The sequence below is a fragment of the Lacerta agilis genome, chromosome 12 (assembly GCF_009819535.1).
Source record: "Lacerta agilis isolate rLacAgi1 chromosome 12, rLacAgi1.pri, whole genome shotgun sequence".
Lineage (NCBI taxonomy): Eukaryota > Metazoa > Chordata > Lepidosauria > Squamata > Lacertidae > Lacerta > Lacerta agilis.
Window position 1 is genome coordinate 23460415 of NC_046323.1, and position 20982 is coordinate 23481396.

Here is a 20982-nt window from a genome sequence, read left to right on the forward strand (position 1 = left end):
TAAACAAGCAAAGGCAAATACAGTGGTACTTTGGTTCCTGAACTTAATCTGTTCCGGAAGCCTGTTTGAAAACCAAGGCACGGCTTCCGATTGGCTGCAGGAGCTTCCTGCACTCAAGCGGAAGCCGCGTCGGACATACGACTTCCGAAAAGTGTTCAAAAACTAGAACACTTACTTCCTGGTTTTCGGCGTCCGGGAGCCGATTTGTTCATCAACTAAGCCATTCAAGAACCAAGGTACCACTGCAATCTAAAATACTCTTTCCCTGGAAAATTCTTCTGATTCACTTGTTGCTTATTACCTGTGCCCCTCCTGCTATTTCTGGAAGATGTGAAGCAGGATGTGTGTGGGTTTTGCAACAGATGATCACTGAACACACCACGGAAGGTTTTGAGTGAGATCCAGTAGTACCACTTTATATGTCATAAATGAGAAGTGTGAGCAGTGTGTACTTTTCCCCCTACTTTTCCTCATAATTTCAAACCAACTCGAAGGCTTTGTGCATGGGAGTGGGCAGTACCCGGTAATTGTATTTGTGTTTAAGTATTTGGAGATTGAGGAGCTGTGCCACTATCTGATGCTTCCGGTTGCTGCTGTTGTCATCACTTTTGCTCATTCCAGCCACATTTGGCATTTTGACATAGGCTTAGGTAGATGTAAATATGCCTGAAGGGTGGTGGTGGTGGGGGTGACAGCTGGTTTTTATGCTTTGACACACTGTATTTTAAAACCCCATGCATAGCTGACTCTTTTCACTCTCGGACCACGGATATTGGGTCAACCCAGAAATGTGAACTCCCTTCTGACCTACGTTGGACATAAGATTACTTCATTATTTTAATTTTACGTATTTCCTGGTCTGCCATGATGGCTATCTGCAAGCTGTTCTAAAAAGTTTTTTTCCTGAGATGTACAAAAAATAATGGGGAAAAGTTCTCTTTCACTGATATATTTTGAAGAATTAAAAGAACCTCGGGTGTGTGTGTGTGTGGAAATGGATAGTTACTAGTATGTGCTTTGCATTGTTCAACACAAGAGAATTCTTGGAGATTGCAGGACAAAACAAAACATGCCAGTGTTTACTTAAGATGCTTTGCATTTCATGGCAGCTACCACGTGACTTAGTTGTTACCATGGTAGCTATGCATTTTTCATTCCCTAACTTCCATAAATGCTCAGATTGCCCTTGTTGGGATAACTTATTCCCTTCTTGAAGTTGTATACCACTGCGCAGAATAATGATAATGAAAGCAATGCCTGGAGAGAAGAGAGAGAGAGAGAGAGAGAGAGAGAGAAAGAGAGAGAAATGTGCTCTGTTTTAAACTGATAGAACTATGGATGATATATAAAGCAATTTTAGTTACCGGTATTTTAGTCAGAACAGTTATTCTAGTTTTAAGCTCCCCTCCCCTTTTTAATGAAATAAAACAATGAACAAATTATTATTAGAGGCCACAGTAGTAAAGGTAAGATAGCAATGTACTATTACTATATTATTAGTGGTCCAGCCCTCAATAAATAGCATATCAAGAATGTGTTATGCACTGACATTGTTGGGTTTTTAATTGACATTTGTTCTGTGTTAAGATTTATTTAGCATCACTATACTGATGAAATATATCCTAGTATTACTGCGCAATGAAGTTTTTTATGCTATCTTTTTTAGTGTCTGTTACACAGGAAATGCCAAATCCTCATAACTAGAGAGAAACCGATAAAATATTTGGAATTGTACTATCCCGGAACTGACGTATAAAATACCGCGCTATATAATGTCTCTCGCGGAGGAATGGCAGAAACGCCAGATAGTAACGGGTGGTGTGTATGTGTGTTTTAAGGAATAATGCAATGCATTTTTATTTCTGCTCTGTGTTTGCGGTGCTTTGAGATAAGGAGCAATTCTGTCTGTTTCATAGAGCAACTGCGGTGGTCTAAAAAAGCAGTGTGCCTAAAAATGGCAGGAGCACTTGATAAATCCTGGATAAGATGTTCCCCCCCCCACTGTGTGAATGTTTCTGTGTGGTGTATAATATTGTTAATTTTCAAGCAATGAAATATTCTTCACTCAGCCTCAAAAGGAGAGAAAGCACCTTTTTATCTCCCTTGGTGCCTTCACATACAAAAGAGATTGAACCCTCATTGATATGCCAAATCACACAGGGACATGATTGAGCATTTAAAAAAAAAAACCGATTAAGAAATGATGAAATGCTCCTACAAGGAGAGTGGGGCAGGGTGTTAATTCTTTTCTGGCTTCCTGTTTAGGATTTACCCTGTGATAGTACAAACAGAGCTTCAGCTTAAAGGAGTAGCCCTTGGGATATAGGTAGAACGGTCCAGCTGTACACCACTGACTTCTCAAATCCCAATCCCTTGCCGAAAACCAACGTGTAATTGTAGCAGATCAAGGTCCGTCCATAAGGGGAAGTGGTCTTTACCAGGCACAGTGGTTTTCAGGTGGTCCTTCTGCTCCTATACCTTCTTAATAGGTCATAGGAATGTAGGTAGCTGCCTTTTTAACAAGTGGGTCCATCTAGCTCAATTTTGTCTGTGCTGCTTAGCAGCGACTCTCTGAAGTTTCAGGTAGGGGACAACCCCAGTTTTAGCTGGAGAATCTGAGGATTGAACATGGGAATCTTTTGTATGCAGAGCAGATCCTCTGTCATGGAGCCATGACCCTAAACCTGCCTTTCTGCACCAACATCTCTCAAAAGGTACCTTATACTGGCCCGTTTGCACTGGGTTGGGATATTGCCTTGGATGTAGATAGAAAAGCAGCACCATGGATCCTGCTGCCATAATGTGACCTTCCTGCCTGTGGCTAATACTAGCTGCGAGAGAGCGTGAGACAGAGTAGAAGAAGAAGAATTTGGATTTGATATCCCGCTTTATCACTACCCGAAGGAGTCTCAAAGCGGCTATTAACATTCTCCTTTCCCTTCCTCTCCCACAACAAACACTCTGAGGTGTGTGAGGCTGAGAGACTTCAAAGAAGTGTGACTAGCCCAAGGTCACCCAGCAGCTGCATGTGGAGGAGCGGAGACACGAACCTGGTTCACCAGATTACAAGTCTACCGCTCTTAACCACTACACCACACTGGCTGAGTGATTTTCATCCATACTGTCTCAGGGAAGGAAAGAGTTATACCCTCCAGCCCATGAACCATGTTCCTAATCCATCCACCCCTCCCTGTGCCACATTAACATGTTAGAACAATAAAATATAGAAAATTCACATAACTTTTCAGTGATACGCTATAGTGGTTTGGCACTTAAGACTATTAGAGAAACAGAACACCATTTTCCTGCGTGCAGCACTTGGGAGTCTAGATTTTATTTCCACTCCAGCCAGAGTACAGTACAAGGTTTGAGAGTCTCTAGTACTTGAGCTTATCCGCTCATACCTGGTACACTCTTGACTGGAGAGAAAATAAATCAAAAAGCCAGAGGAAAAAAGAAAAAGTATGCATCTCTATCCTTTGAAAACCATAATAGTTTTAAAATGTCATGTAAAGATGTCATAGTATTTTTTGAAAAGGTTTCCAAGCCCCTAAGGTATTGCTGGATACTAAGGGTGCTTCCTTCAGCTGGGTATTGCTGATGTTTTCGTTCTTTATTTACTCAAGAAATAAGCAGGAGGTTCAAAGTGCAGTGCGGGCCTGATTTTTCTCCTTTATTTTTTCAATAAATAAAACCGGAGGTTCAAAGAGCAGGACAGGTCTGTACATATTCCTTGCTTCCTGCTCAGGGATGTACAGTGCAGCATTACAAACAGAGCCTGAGTTGCAGCAGTTTAAGAGATTAGCCCTTGTGACGTAGGTAGAAGGGCTGTTTGAAGGCTCCCCCCACCCCTGGAAGGGGAAGTGGTTCCCACTGAAACCACTGTTAAAATGATGGGGGGGGGGAAATGCATCTTAGCAGTGGTTGCCACCTCCCAGAGCAAGTTACGGCTCATCGACTTGATAAGCAGTTAGAATGCCCTTTGCTTCAGCAAAGGAACAATTGGGAGTTCACTTGGACTCCCAATGGTTCCTTTGATGCCATGATGTTAGTTGTGGGCAGTGCTGTCAAGTATCCCGTTTCCCCCGGGATTCTCCCTTATTTTAAGCAGTTTCCCGCTCCTCTCCCTTATTTTTTATTTCCCTTAAATTTCCCGTTTTTAATGGAAGCAGCTCCTCCCCTGCTGGCCAGGGACTGGGTGGGAAGACCTCGCCTACTTGGAGAGAAAAGCCTCAGCCCTCAAAGCAAGTGGGAGCCGTTTCCCATCCTTACAGGGGGGTGTATTCCTCCCCCTGCATCAGCCCTTATCCGTTGCCGCCGAGCCCCTCAGCCGGCCAATAGGGTTAGCTGGAGGGTGGAGCCTGGCTGCCTTTGAGCAGCTGCTGCTTCCTGTCCTGTTTTGATGGGATCAGACAAGAAGACGATGGGGCTCCATTGCACGGAGCACATGGCTGCCCTCCTCTTTGCTGGCTGCCCTCCTCTTTGCTCCGCTCCGAGCCTGAGCCCGCTTGGAGTTTACATTGCTGCTCCGCCCACTTTTGCTTCTGGCTCCGCCCACCACTGACATGTGACTGTCCCCGGGATAGGTGAGACTGCTGATCCCTTATTTTCAAATCCGAAACTTGACAGCTATGGTTGTGGGGTGAGTGGGCATGGATCCTGAATGCCTTGTGACTCGGACGTTTTGGCTCCTGAACGCCGCAAACCCGGAAGTGAGTGTTTCGGTTTGTGAACGTTCTTTGGAACCCAAACGTCCGACACGGCTTCCGCAGCTTCCGATTGAGTGCAGGAAGCTCCTGCAGCCAATCGGAAGCCGCGCCTTGGTTGTTGAATGTTTTCAGAAGTCGAATGGATTTTCAGAACTGATTCCGTTCGACAACCAAAGTACGACTGTATAAAGAATACAGAACCTCAGAAGAGAAACCGACTGAAAGCCAGCATTAAAACAGCAACAGAAAATCAGTTGAAAACCACCCAAAAAAACGCAAAATCAGGAAATAACCTTGTCCAAGACCATACAAATATGCCAATGGTATAAGGCATAACAATGCTGATGGTCCCCCCCCCCCCGCCCTTCAAAGTATTGTATGAGTGGCACAGCAGAGGAGTGATTCATCAAAGAATTTAGAATATTCAAATAGTTCGTAAAATAATGCAGACTTAAGATAATCTCTTGCTTATGATGTCACATGAACCACCTTGAGTTCTGATGGTGTTTGCAGTAGCACATTTCACACTACCATTTCCTGATGCCATGAACATGATGCCCCATGAATTGAAGGGAGGGGAACTTATTTTCCCAGCAACAAAATATTAGTTTGAATGCTAGGAAAATGCTATATCCTCACAGCAGAAGAACTATACTCAACAGACTTTATTGAGATACAGACAAGCAATTGGGAGAGGCCCTTGCTATCAACACTGTAACTTGCCTTGAAGTTATTAAAGTAATTGCGTGTTTATGTTAGGCGAACTGACTTCAAATTTTTGGAAGTATTTTTATAATCTCTGGGAGATACCATTGTAGCATCTTTTCATTCAGGAGACAACGTCCTGGGGTTGATCTTGGAATTGCTGTGAGCAAGCAAGGATACTTATGCAACAGCATGACTTTCATTTTTAGAATTTGTCTTAAGCCTGGGCCCAGCTGCTGATGCACTTGTTTGCTAAGCACTTTATTATGAAAAATGACTCATTGCCCTGCAGACCGATGAAAAGCAAAGTCCAGGTGGTGGGTAATTCTCAAAGGATTAATGCATACCCCATGTGCCTCAGGTGCCCCCATAAGTGTGTGTATGTAGACGTAAGTTAGTTTGAAGTTGGCGAGACTTCTATTTAAATCTCTTGCTGCTTACATAATGCAGTTCCTAGCCATGTGGCATTACATTGCGTAACTGTGGGTTTGGATCCCTGGTGGTTTTTGTGCCTCTGGAAGAGCAGTAGAGGTCTGAGGAGACAGACGAGGCTGATCTGATCTGCAAACAGGGAAGAGTGTGAAGCTGAGGCAGGGGAAGCCATGCAAAACAGGAATTGTGATGGATTGGTGATGGAGCAACCCCTTTACCAGAAGCACAGTCCTCAGGGCCGTGGTTCAAAGATCCCTCCAGCACCTGCCCGTCCCCCATTTCCCAGAGCTGCTGACCTTTTTACAGCACTGCTGGCAGCTTTGCGGGGCTGGAGGAGGTGGGCAGCGGCTGGAGGGCGGCTCCTCTGGCAGGGAAGAGGTGGAGGCTCCGGGCGTGGCGCTGCTTGGGTGCGGTGGGCGAGGGCAGTGAGCTGATGGTGGGAGGCGCCGGGTCCAGCCTCCACCTCTTCCCAGGCGCCCTTCAGAACTCAGCGTGAACTTGGCACCCCAGTGCCCCACACCACTTACCTCTATGGGCAAAACGCCTCTGACAGTCCTGATCCAGTTTCTCTCCCATCCCCAAATACATAACTGTTCCTAAATTGCCGGGGGGGGGGGGGAGGGTGGCGGCTATGAGATTCAGCCTTCGCAAGGGATCTCCCTATGTCTGGTGTAGTTTGGACCTGACTTGCCTTTGATCAGCCTTTATCAAACATTGATAATTAGATAAGACTTGGAAAGATTGAAGGCCTAGAGCCAGCCAATGACTCTCCAATAGTCACAGAAAAATAAACACAATAACTGCTTACTGCCTATCACCTTGAGGGAAAGTGCTCAAGGCACAATTGTTTATTTATTTTAGAAACATTCCTTAGATGTCCTTCATCAAATGATTCTAGGGCGGTGTATAAAAGTGAGAAGAAAATGCAATTCGCAGAACATACAAATGCTGTTTAAAACGCAACAACATAAAAATCCTGAAAGAAAAAAAATGCAGAATCCCTAAAATAATTGACAACCTTAAAATTGCCTGTGCAAATAGGAAGGTCTTCATCTGGCAACCGAAAAGCTTGTAATGCACTGTCGGGATTGCTTTATTTACACTTTAGGGTGTTCAGAGCACTTTGTATGCATTATCTAACTGTATTTTTTAAAACGGCCCTGTAAGGTTGAAGTAAGCAAAAAACGTAAATCGGTTTTTGTCTCCATTTTGCAGATGGGAGGGGAAACAAGCATGAAAGTGGTCACCTAGTCAGTCACAGGAAGGGCCATGAGTTGTATCTCAGTCCCTTAAGCCACCCTGCTTTAGTTTTATGACATGTGTATGCGTTTACATATAAAACCAATAAATGGATATAGCTGGAGCAAGGGTAGGAATTTCCGGCCTAGATAAATTGCTGCTAAAAGGATCATTTCAATTCCTCTTACTTTCGCTTTCTTAAATAAAGCCTCTTTGTATAGTCTTATGTGAAAAGAGGTGAACTTGAGGTGTCTTAAACATTGTTTTACTTTCAGGTAATTATTGTCCACTGGTTCGGGAAAACAATTTTAAAAAATAATCTGACTCCATCCTCCCTCCCTCTTGTATTTTCCTTGCTCACCTTACCTCGGTTACAACCCCAAATTGCATAGGTACATTGCAGCAGTAGGTAGTGGGAGAAACACTGGATGAATTTTCTTCTTATTTTTTACGTTTTATACGTTTTATTTTATTTTATACGTTTTAGCATACTTGAAAATTAGTATGGAGGATATCCCCCTCCCCACCCCTTGTTCCATTTGAAAGGATTTTTACTAATTACGTCTTTATAATAAAGTTGCCGCCAAGATGACAGCATCAGCATTATTATTATTATTATTTAAAAAGAAGTGCTTTGTGCATGCATTATTTCACTTGATCTTGTGTTAAGAAAATATTGACAGCAGAGCAGTTCTGATTTATTTTAGATAAAAAGGATTTTCTGGTCTCGACATATTTTGATAAATGTTGATATTTCATGATGGTTGCATTTTCTAAAGTTAGGATGAGGGCTTTTCTCTGTACAGGTGTATGTCTCTGTCACGGAGCAGCAGTTTCACTTAACCTTAGCATTAAACGTAGCATTAAATGACTTCGGGCAGGATGGGGGAAGGCAGCAACAGAGATGGGGGTGCTTATCATGCCTCTATGGAGGGTTTTTTCTGTAGTGGAAATGATATTCAGAGTGTAAGAACCCCCCCCCCCCGTGGAATTATGGATAGTTACAGTCCATGGCAAGAAAATACGTTCTTCTAGGACCCTGGGAAGTGCCTGTTGCCACCTTCTCCTTGTGCATGGATAAGTTTCAGGGGTCTTGGGGAAGGGGAGGAGGAGGAGACGAAGAAGAAGAAGGTGGTCCTGTTCACAGCAAGTAGAGGTATGGCTCTACTCCCCTAAGTCTTGCTCATGCAAACACTTAATCAGGAGTGCTTTTGTGAATGTTCCTACTTGTGACATAACATTTCAGAAGCTACATTACATGGTTTAGTTTCCTTGGGAGGAAGAGCATTGGAGACTTAGTAGCTTGGTTCAGATATAACTTTCCTGGCCCAGCGACAAACTATAGCAAGAATATGTAGCAAGAATAAGCAACAAGCCACAGCAGTCTTTTTCATCCCTTTATACACTAGAGTAGACCTTCTGTTTTTCTAAAGTGCTCAAAGGTGCTCTCTGTGATCAAGCCTGGCACACATACACACAAGTTTCCTTATGAAACAGATGAATTTCTACTTCAGCGCTTTCCAAAATGGCAAATTCTAAAGAGCTGCATTTATTTTAGCAAAATAGGGAGGGAGTTTTGTGCCGTCTTAATAGCTCCATTTATAACAGCAAAATAGCATAAAAATGGGTGGGCTTTGTGGCATCTTAAAGAATTTAATTTATTGTGACTTTTTAAGGCTAGAGCCTGCTTCATCTGATGTTAATTTATACTATGCTAATGATGGGAGCACTGTTTGAAGAGATGCTCTATATAAATTGTCTACATTCCGTGCACACCTGCCCTTCCATAATTGTTGAATTATTAGCATGCACACACATTGAAAATTTTTTAGGGTGCTCAAAATAAGCAGTAAAGAAATACTGAAAAAAATATAATACTGAGTAAGTGATTTTTTTTGTCAACCACTTTCTCAGATACTTCCCTTTTAGAATTAAGCAAAATGAAGCACCTTAAGATAATGAGTTGTAGCCAACAAAGGTGTTCCATCAGTGCAAGGACTTGTGCTTGTGCAGCAGGACTTCCCTTCCCGCTCCTCTTCCTGGGTGTCCCCCAAATCTGTTCTGGGAGTTTCCCTGACCCTCCAGCACAGATTTTCAGGAGTGGTGGTGGGTGAGGTGGAGAGCAGGTGTAGTGGAACTTCAGTTGCACAAGTGGAAGTCATTGCACCAAAAGGACAATTTCACTGAGCACAACCCAATTTTGTTTTTTTTTATGTTGTGAGCTGCCCTGTGATCTTCAGATGAAGGGCGGTATTCAAATTAAACAAACAAGTAAGTAAGTAAGTAAGTAAGTTGTGAATTGTTCCACTGATTCAAATGTGTTTGACCTAGATTAGTAAATACAACGTATCTGTTCCTGAAGTCATAATTGCATGACTTCCAAGTATGGCCTTAATGGTGACACTGTGGGTTTGGATGTCCAGAATGCCTGCCTGGGTATTTACGGGGTTCAGAGAACTCCAGACGAAAGAGAATTCATGTTCTCTAATACAATACAGAAACAAACTATATTTTTTGGGTATGTCCCACATTATGTTGCCTGTACTTCAAGGGTAGAGAATATTTTTCAGCTTGAGGGCTGCGTTCCTTTGTAGAAAACCTTCCAGGGACTGCATGCTGGTGGTGAGCAGGGCCAAAGGCAAAAATGGGTGGAACAGTTGATGTGACTTTTCCCCTGGTGCTGTAGGCTGCATTCTAGCCTACTGTTCCTGCTCATTCTTCTTTGCTTTGATAAACTCTAATATGTTTGCAGAACAGGCTACAAAGACTTCTTACAGATGACTAATTCTTGCATATATATATCACCTACGTAATACCTTAAGGTAAAGGTAAAGGAACCCCTGACCATTAGGTCCAGTCGTGTCCGACTCTGGGGTTGTGGCGATCATCTCGCATTACTGGCCGAGGGAGGCGGCGTACAGCTTCCGGGTCATGTAGCCAGCATGACCAAGCCACTTCTGGTGAACCAGAGCGGTGCATGGAAACGCCATTTACCTTCCCGCCAGAGCGGTACCTATTTATCTACTTGCACTTTGACGTGCTTTTAAACTGCTGGGTGGGCAGGAGCTGGGACCGAGCAATGGGAGCTCACCCTGTCGTGGGGATTCGAACCGCTGACCTTCTGATCAGCAAGCCCTAGGCTCTGTGGTTTAACCCACAGCGCCACCCGCGTCCCATGTCGTAATACCTTCCTTGCATCCAAATGTACAAAATGTCCATTGGAAACCATTGCATTTTGAAGATTTGACATAGAACTATATGCAGATGTCCTTAAAGACCCCCCCCCCATTTTCCGATTCTGCAGGTTGTTACCACAGTGCACAGAGTTGGATGAAAGAGTTTTCAAGCCATTTCCAATACTATGCCTGAATGACAAACCAGAGAGAGAGAGAGAGAGAGAGAGAGAGAGAGAGGTTTAATTTCACATGTATGAAGAGAAATGTAAGATTACTAACATCTGTCTTCTCTTCTGAATATGTTGCCATTTGAAAGGAGCCCTCAGTAGCTACTGGTACCTTCAAAAGCTGCTGCTTTAGTTCCCACAATGTACCTTTGCCTTATCACTCAAGGTCATGCCCTGGTACCAGCATCAGATTGTGAGAAGGTGAAAGAGTAGACCAGTGTTAGATGCATCAGCACTAACTACTTTTGCTGTGTCAGTTTCAGCAGATGCAGCTGTGAAAACAAGTTTCCTGCTCTGCAGGGGCCTTATAATAAAGGTATTGCTTTTGTTAATGGATTTAACTTTCAGCCTTTTTTAAAAAACAAAACAAAAACATTTTGCTCCGCTGCCTCCTATTACAAAGAGCCCCCTTTTGTATTTTAAAGTCATTGTTCGTGATTCCGAAAGTCAGTGTATAGACTTGTGTAGTTTGAATACCTTATTTAGTTAACACAGTCATTTGAATTGGTCTTTTATCTCTTTTGTTCTTGCTGGTACTTAAATTGGCAGGGTCAGATTTTCTCTGAAACTGTCCTGCATACTTTTATGTAACAGGGCAGGAAAGTATTCTAACTGGCAAATGTAAGCAAAATAAGTAGCATGTATCTGCTGTGGTTTATTCTTGAATACGCTTTATGCTCAAGATAACTGAGTCATATATCCAGTTAATCAAAAGAGACCTGCACAAGTTACAACTTGCTCTGTAAAGGGTCCTGGTTAGTTCATTTCATTTAGGGGCAGCAACATTTATACTGGACGTGATCCAACCTAAGCTATGCACTTCTAAGTCCCACTTAGTGCTTAACTTTGGCTGACTCGTGCACACAACATTCCCATTGACCTGAACATGAACTCTGGCTGAATTGTGGACCCACTCACAGTGACCCCCGCCCCAGGGAGCAAAGGACTAGACCATGTAAGGTGTACCAAACTGCATAAGACAACATTCCGGGGTTTAAAATTGTCCGCAGCTTTTATTGATTACAGTTGTAGGTAGGCTTTGGTTCAGGCATTGGGTGTATATTCATTCTCAGCCTCCAGTTGGGGGGCTAACACTTAAACAGTGTCATGCCTGGGATTACAGGACCACCTCAAGATGTGGGTCTACCTAGGTGGCCCTCTGAGGCCACTGCCAAAAGCCAGGTGCAGCCGGCCTTCATAGCCTGGCCCTCTAGCCACCTGATTGGCCAATTTAAAACCCAGTGCATGGCGGGCTATTCCATCCTCCTTTGCCGCCAGCCGGGAGAATTCCCCAACTGCCAGCCACATGATGGGGAAGCCTTTGCTCTGTGGAGCTGAGGCCTGCTGTGACGGGCCACAACTGCCGCCCACCCGGAGACTGGGTAAGTGGCCATTGTTTATGGTGACTCTGATGAAGAAAAATTGATTTTTTTTTCTGATAAAAGGCAGCAAGTGCCAATCACTTAGCTGTGCATACAGGAAAACTTGGGAGGGGAGATTTGCCAATATTTTCCTTCTGACAAAATTGTGTCATACAACCTGAGGACCCCAACTATTAGTGGACTTTTGAAAAGACAAAATGTGGGAGCTGAAGAACCTTTATATATGCATGTGGTGGTTTGTATCCCAACCAGTATTGACTGTTTGTTTGCTCCAGTTATTTATTAGTTGCTTTTCAGGACCAAGTCCTCACAAAGTGATGCATACATATAAATAAAACAATAGAAACCTCAGGATTCCCTGCTCATTTACTTTGTTTTTATAGAGTGGAGAAATAAATGGCATAGAATAAAGTTCCAGTAGTGAAAAAATGAAGTTAGCCATCCGTTTAAATGGTCTTCATTATTTACATAGTTTTTGTTTTTAACCGGAAGTGCAGTAACTTATATCTGAGAGGAGTGCTATTGAAAGCCTATTTTTGCAGGTACAGTTCAGTGCCTATGAGCATCTGAATAGTTTTAAAAAATGTATTGGAAGCTGTGTGCTGGGACTTCTTTTTAACGCAATAATTTTTAGGTTATAGTCTACTCTTATCTCATTATTTTATGGCTGGGTTATAAATTGTAGGCAACAAAAGCATATACCATGAAATGAAAGTGCAATTATGCTTCAGTATTCCTGCAACATGATGTCTTGCTAATGTCCCCAGGGAATTTTTCAACAAATACCCTATGTTAATTACCTCAGTACCTGTATGTCTGACATGGCAAAAATCTAATAATTGCAGTGTGTGTGTGTGTGTGTGTGTGTGTGTAAGGGGGAGAGAAATTTGTAGAAAAGATGTTCCTGAATTTACAGCTCTTTGGGGTAAGACCATTTTTTTTGTGCAGGTTCCTCCAGTGTCTAACAGAGCATGATTCTACTATTCATTAGTTTCTGAATTCCTTCATGCCATTAAGATATAATGGAGAAGAAAAAGGTTAACCATCAAATGACATTGCATTGTAATGTTCCCCATCTAACATAAATCTTCTCTCGCAAAGGGCCATTTTAATTTTAGAATGCCAGTTTGATACTATCCAATGTTTGTATTCTTTCAGGACGTACAAATAATATTCCTGCATATTAAACAGTATCACTGTAAGCCACATTACTGTTAACGTTGGAGTTAATTAAAATATAATTAGACTATGGCTTTTGCTGAGCCTCTTGCTACACTGGGGGTTTTCTCGGAAGCTCTCAGAAGGAACTAATGGGAGCCTTTCATCCATCAATATGTTTCTTTATAGACTATTCAGTCAATACCAAAGCCTTATTAGGCTCTGTATCATCACCCATTTTGTGTATATATGCTATATATGCAGCAATAGTCATGCTCAAACCTTCACATTTAGAGGACCTAGGGTGGAAAAAGTCATCAGGTTCATCTGTGAAACCCAGATACAGTTTTGCAAAGGGTCATGGTCATCTGTTTGCACATCTTGTCCAAGTTTTTGTTTCCAAAAGTTAATTATTGAAGTTGTGAGTTTTAAGTGCAGGAAACAATATCATGTGGGTTTTTTTATTACTGACTGGCTTTATTGTCTGTCCCAAAGAATGAAAGTAGCTTCATCAGACTGTATACAGTATTTTGTTGCTGTAGCAGCTGCACCCTTGTTGAAATGTTGTAAAGTGTGTTTTTTATGACTGTAAACTGCCATGGCAGTTTAATTTTATTTGTTTAGTCGTTGGCCACATCAGTGAAACATAACATGCATTAAGCGGAAATGCTCAGTACCGGTAACAGTGAACAGTGAACAGTGAATTGAAATGAGCTGGAAACTGGTAAAGATACTAGAATTCCTTTCTTGTTATTAACCACCCGCTTCATTTATGTGCTTGAATATTGTGTTTTGCAGTTAAAGCGTAGACGTACACTCTCTGTGCCTCTGGGAAAGGGGAGCTCTGCTAAAATTCTGGTGCATTGTGAATTTTCAGAATGTAAATCAAGGGCAGTGACTGCTGCAAACCGCGGCACTGAGAGAGGGAGAGAGGGAGAGAGAAAACGTAGCTCTAATCAAGGCTTCCCCCACCTTCCTTTTGTCAGTCCCTGGAGATTTCACTCATTTCTCTCTTTCTTTGTCATTTGTGCCCCTCTCCAAATTAAAGCTGGATGATGAAGTGACTACTATTCAAGTGAAGGAACTGGACCAAGATGTGCTGGTGCTTAGGAAAGTGTCGTCACATAGCCCAGCCCCCACATCAGGGAGTGCCGAGAGTGATTGGAGGTAAGAGTTTTTTCCTTGGGTGCTCAGACACAGCCGCGCTCACAAGCTGACTGCAGAGCTCCCCTCGGCAGCCAGATGAACTCGGTTGCTGGCAGCAGAACTGAAGGGGAAAGACAGAGCAGTATGTAGGGGGAATACCTTTGTTGTTTTTGCCCTGCAGTATGGGAAGTTCCAGGCTGAGGATCTTTGACCCGCACATAGAGAGGAAGGATTCTGCTCTGTCTCTAGGCAGGGAGCTGCCTCTGCCCACGTTTGATGTGCCTTATTTTAAATACATTGATGAGGAGGATGAGGAGGATGAATGGAGCAGCCGCTCGCAGTCCTCAACGGAGGATGACTCTGTGGACTCTCTGCTTTCTGACAGATACGTGGTGGTATCCGGGACACCAGAAAAGATTTTGGAGCACCTCCTGAATGACTTGCACCTGGAAGAAGTGCAGGACAAAGAAACAGGTAAACTGCAACCGTGTACCATCTACTGAAAAGCAGCTGTCTGCATCCCCTGGTGCTTCTGGCACACATAGTTCATCAGCCATGTGCAAGTGTTCAGTGTGATGTTTCCCTGCCAGCATTTTCACTTCAAGTGATTATAATTTAAGATGTTACTGTTTCACGTGCATTGTGTTTAAATTTATATTTGATCATTTTAAGCTAGCGTGTCATCAGGTTTGGGCAAAAGGAGATCAAACCTGGGAAAGAAAAGTTACTTTTAAGAAATGACTGCCCCCTCCCCTTTATCCTTTTCAGTAGCTCATTTGCATCTTGATATATAAAATGCAAGGAACTGAAAGATGGGTGTGTGTTATGCAGGAGGTGACACACATGAGGTAGTAAACAGAGGTTTATAGCTGCTGGGCGGATACGTCCACAGTTATTTTTGTAATGTACTCAGCAGCTACTTGTTTAATACAAACTTCTTTTAATTAATAGCTTACCTATTGCATCTATAGCAATGCTGTAGTGTACAAAATACAATACTAATTACTCTTCTCCTGTACCACGAATCTATGCAAACTGAAGCTATTGCTATATTGAGCAGGTGTCTTTATTGTGCATTTTGTGCAGCAGTATGTTTTCTTAAAAATTCAGATGTTTGCCATCCTCATAGTGCTTTGACAGAGCATTCTGAGGTGTCTTGTAGACTTCACTTCACGACACGATATGCAGCAATGTCACCTGCTGTAGTACTTATCTGTCTTTAGCTAGGAATTGTAATTTTGTTCCAGCCTGAAGCAATTATTATATTGATCAGACTGCTTGACATGCAGGTTATTTTTCAGCTTGATCTCCTGACTTTAATGCACACTTTGTTGTCACCGAAGCTCCTTTGGTAGTTTATCAGGATCACCTGCAATTTATTTACAGTTTTAATTAAAGCAGCCTTGTGGTTATCCTTCAGAGTTTTCAATATAATTGCAGAAGGGCTGTGAAATGTAGCAGGCTGGAAATGGAGTTGGTCCCAGGGTTTGCTTTTTCTTATTGTTCTCAATGGAGCTTCAGTGCACATTCTTAGTGCTCTTTTCCAAATGAGATTACTAAAAATAAACACATTTACAAGGATTAAAAGGATTAAAGCATAAATAACATCTGTGAATTCCTACAGCACGCTTCAGCCAGGTTCTCTGGCCACAAATCAGTGGAATATTGTCAGGCATGAAGCATTTGTGCTCAACTGCACAATGTGGTTTTACTACAGAATAAACCAAAATAAAAAAACAAGTGCCTGATTTATTGTGCTGTCCATTGAGCTTCTTCTCTGTGGCTGGAGATTAATATTTTGTGCAGAGAAAGCACCGCTGTCTGATTGCTGTGCTTCCTCAGGTATAATCATAATGTTGTTTGTAATTTTACTGGTGCCAAATCATAGGCTATATAATAGAGGCGGTTTATGCCAGAATGCTCTTGGCTAGGTTGCACAGATCCCATGGGGCAAGGGGAATCCCTTCTGGTTCCTTGTGCATTTTGGTTCGGAGCAATTGGTTAACCTCTTCCCTTAGATTGCTGTCAGCTTTATTCATACATCTTTGGACTCCTCCTGAACGAGGATAGACTCCCTGGGAATGTAGTGCATTATTGTCAGATGCTTTTAGTTTCTAAAAAGAGTGCCTCCAGATAACATTTAACTGTTCAACAGCTCATTGTTACATTCTATTTTCGCCTCCGCGTTTCTCAAACTTAAACCCAGCTGCTCATTAACATTTTATTGTTCTATAGGTGAAAAATGGCCATTTGAGGATGGCTGGCTGAGATGATAATATATTTTGTGGTTGGCTGATTCCCCTCTACATCCTTCCACCCTTATCACACCCCTTGAAAGCTGACGCTGTCAGTCATGTCCATGTAGCAGGGTGCGTTTCTAAGTACAATAAATGAACTATAAATGATTAAAAAGAAATTCTGTTAAGCTGAAAGAAGTGGCCCAAGAAATTGATTTGAGATATGTTTTCCGATATTACATTGTGGATGTAGGCAAGACAACTAGGCATATGAACAACTGCAGGCTGCACATTCTGGTGTTGGTAGCAGAGCAGCATCCCTCATCAGCTGTTCACTGCAGTCCCTTTTGCTGCTTGATGTTGAGGATCGATTCCATAAAGCTTCTCAGTAAATATAGGTCCCTTCCAAAGTCCTGTGCAGGACTTGACTTAATCAGGATTCCCCTGGCTTAGTCAGGCTGATAGATTTAAATAGTTACCTGATGGACTGGAGGCAACCTCTGGCTGGGTGTTTTGGACCCTCCTGTGCTTGCCCTCAACCAGTCCAGCATTGACTGTTGCTACCCCCGGCTTCTTCTGAACTGCCACCCTTATGCCTGTTCCTGTGCCCACGTTTTGCTTGCGCTGCAAGATTGGATTGCGTAGGGCACCAGATCACTGAGCCTGTAGAATGGTTTCTCTCCTAACAGTCCCTCTGAGCCACTGCAATCCATAAGCTTTTCTAGCTATCGTCTGAATCTGGCTGGTAGCCAGGCAATATTCTGGCAACATTCCAATTCATTCTCTCATTATCCTTCTCACCTTGAAGTTTGCCATGATTGGCTTCAAGTGAGCGTGCTCAAAACTAGCACATGCTGTTTTCAATAAGCTGAAGCCAGAGCTGCACTACTTGTTGGCCTTTGTGAGAACTTTTGTGCACAAGGTTTGAATCAACATTTGCTAGGGCTTGCCGATCAGAAGGTCGGCAGTTCGAATCCCCGTGACGGGGTGAGCTCCTGTTGCTTGGTCCCTGTTCCTGCCAACCTAGCAGTTCAAAAGCACATCAAAGTGCAAGTAGATAAATAGGTACTGCTCTGGCAGGAAGGTAAATGGTGTTTCCGTGCACTGCTCTGGTTCGCCAGAAGCAGCTTGGCCATGCTGGCCACATGACCTGGAAGCTGTACACCAGCTCCCTTGGCCAGTAAAGCGAGATGAGCGCAGCAACCCCAAATTTCTCTGCAACTGGACCTAATGGTCAGGGGTCCCTTTACCTTTACCTTTACCTTTACCTTTGCCAAGTGTGTAGTTTCGTTTAAGCTCTGAATCTGTGCATCCTTATTGTCATGTCCAGACACTGTGGCACATTCTTCAATGAGATACATATTAAACTGTCATATATTGAATCCAACCATTGGCCTGTTTGGACCAATATCAGCTACTCAGACTGGCAGTGGCTCTCCAGTGTTTCAGGCAAAAGCTATTATTCCTAGCCTGGCACGTGACATTTGTAGTTAAATCTCAGGGGTTGAGTCTGGTGCCTTCTGCAGCCAAAGCTTGTGCTCTGCCATTGAACCATGACCCTCTCTCCAGGACGTGGATATATAGGAATAAACAAAACAAACGCAGAAGCTGCTGTAGACGTTAAGAAACAAATGGCAAAAGCCAAAAAAATAAAAGCGAGCAGAGTGCCACAGGGCTCTGCCCTATGTCCTGTGCTGTTTAACATTTTTATAAATGACTTGGATGAGGATGTGGAGGGGATGTTTATCAAATCTGCAGCGGACAAGAAGCTGGGAAATATAGCTAGCGTTGTAGGAGACAGAATCAAGATTCAAAATGATATTGACAGGCTGCAATGGTAGGCAAAAATGAGCAAGATGAAATTTCTCAGGGGAAAGTAAAGTCTTGTGTTTTAAGTGCGCGCGCACACACACACACACACACACACACACGGTCCAGGATGTGGGAGACCTTGCTTTGGAGCAGTAAATTGTCTTAGCTGTACATGAGCCAGCATTGTGATGCTGCTGATTTAAAAGGCTAATGCAATCTAGCATTAACAGAAGCATAGGGTCCAGATCACGAAGTAATACTTCTGTTCTGTTCAGATTGCATCTTGAATATTGTGTCCAGTTCTGCAAGACACATTTTAAGGAGGACGTTGACAAACTGGAGTAGAACCATAGAATTGCAGAGTTGGAAAGCACCCTGAGAGTCATTAAGTCCAAACACTTTGCAATGCAGGAATCTTTTTCGTATGTGCAGAGAAGGGTGACCAGGGTGGTGGTGAGATCTGGAAACCCAATTCCTATGACTAGTATTTGCTTGTTTTGCCCTCGACAAGCAAATTTTATGGGGGGATGGACAGACAGGATAGGGCTCTTCAAATATCTGAAGGTCTGTTTTACAGAAGATTGAGCAGATTTGTTCTCCGTTGCTCCAGAGAGCACAATTTGTACTAATGGGTGGAAATCGCAAGGAAACAGATTTCAACAGAATGTTAGGAGAAACATCTTAATAGTAAGCAGATATTTCACAGTAGAACAGACTACCTTGGGAGGTGTTGGGCTCTTGTTTGCTGAAGATATTGTAAGCAGAGGCTAGACAGCCATCTGTCAGGAATGCTACATTGAGCAAAGTTTGGACCAGATGACCTCCAAGGTTCCTTCCAGCAATAGCTATGATACCTTCATAGGAGGATCCCTCTCAGTCTCTCCTCCATACCAATGTGCAGTGGCTGATAAAGCGCTCGAAGTCCATTTCTTTCTTCTGCTTTGGTGCATAGATGTGTTTGTGGTTCAGCAAAGATGTGGGACATAGGCTTTTGTAAGCTGAGAACACCTCTCAGTCACTTGATGTGTCACAAGTATATATAAGTGCACTCATTTTTATATTATATTCTTTGCAGCTTCTGAAATCAAGGTTTGTGCCTGTTGTCTAAAAATATCACTTTGCTTCCTTGCAGTCCCCCACCCCACCCTTTCTCATTATGCTGAGTGCTAAGTTTTCTGTTCTTGCAAAAAAAGGGGGGGTGTTTAGCAAAATCTTACATTTCTTTTTCAAATTTGTCTTCTTTATGTTCAGTCAAAATCAACCTATGTGGCATTTGGTTTATAGACCCTCAAAGTACCTGAAATACAAAGCAGTAAGGAATAGCTTTATTTAGAGGCAGGTCAGCAGGCCATTTTAACCTAGTATTGACTACTCTGCCAGCGACTCTCTAGATTGTCTGGCAAAGGTCTGTTCCAGCCTTGCTAGTGGAGATGCCAGAGATCAAAACCTGCAATGCATGCATGTGGGTGGATGGCTGCATTGTATACTGGGATCAAGGACGGCACAGTATACCCAACTGTGGTGAAGTCATGAATGTCCATAACAAAAAAGGATTAATTACAATAACCAATTTTCAAGACATCACCTGCTCCATATTCATAGAGGGCGTGCCTTTTAATCTAATCTGAAAAACTCTGTTTCTCTCCAAAATCCTTGTGTGGGTTTGGAAGCGCAGAGATTGCAGGCTGTCAGCCACTGATGAATATTCAGCTGTTGATAGCTACATCTTCCTAATGTTGTGATTGCACATAATTAATATATATTTTGTTGCTTTTGCTTTTGGATCAGTTGCACACAGTAATATGGGGAAGATCTCTTTTATTCTTTTATTTTCTTAGATTCTGTCCACATTTTCCTTGGATGCCTGTTTTCTAACAGCAAAACAGTATGTCCACAGTAGGGCTGAGCAATATTGTCCAAAACCGTTTTGAAGTTCACATTGTGATAATTGTTTCATAATATTTGAGATGACATTATAGCGCGAATTACAATGTGTGTAAGGGCTAGGTGATACCTGGTTTTCAACATCGCAATAACTCACAAGCTAAACACTGCAACGTTCTCACCAGCTAGACCTCATAATATCACCAGCTAAACATTGCAATGTTATCACCAGCTAAACATTGCAATCTACCACAATCTCTGAAATAAGGATGGAACTATACAGAGGTGAACAGGACAATGCCCTGGCAACTGCTACTACTGCAATATTATGATTTATAATATTGTCATTTATCCGTTTTAGACCCCTAAAACAGATAAATGACAATATTATAAATCATTACACACTCAGTTTCATCAGCAGACAAGCCAAAATGCATCCCAACAGGACTTTTGGTTTTGAGCTTGGCTACCAAATGGTGGCGCTGTGGGTTAAACCACAGAGCTTAGGGATTGCTGATCAGAAGGTCGGCGGTTCGAATCCCTGCAATGGGGTGAGCTCCCGTTGCTCGGTCCCAGCTCCTGCCCACCTAGCAGTTTGAAAGCACGTCAAAAGTCCAAGTAGATAAATAGATACCGCTCCAGCGGGAAGGTAAACGGCATTTCCGTGTGCTGCTCTGGTTCGCCAGAAGCGGCTTTGTCATGCTGGCCACATGACCCGGAAGCTGTACGCTGGCTCCCTCAGCCAGTAACGCGAGATGAGCGCCACAACCCCAGAGTCGGACACGACTGGACCTAATGGTCAGGGGTCCCTTTACCAAATGGTAGTATTCAGGACAATTCAAAGTATGACAATGAGTCATAGTGAATGCAAATAA

The 20982-nt window shown here is 42.9% G+C and overlaps 1 protein-coding gene across 1 annotated transcript in view; it reads left to right on the forward strand.

Annotated features, from left to right (window-relative positions):
• The first annotated feature begins 14210 nt into the window (after window positions 1-14210).
• RAPGEF5 (Rap guanine nucleotide exchange factor 5) overlaps window positions 14211-20982 on the forward strand; it is a 59070-nt gene continuing 52298 nt past the window's right edge. Inside the window, exon 1 of the mRNA XM_033164926.1 lies at window positions 14211-14648. Coding sequence (XP_033020817.1) covers window positions 14357-14648 — 292 coding nt within the window. The 5' untranslated portion in view covers window positions 14211-14356. The remainder of the gene's footprint in view (window positions 14649-20982) is intronic.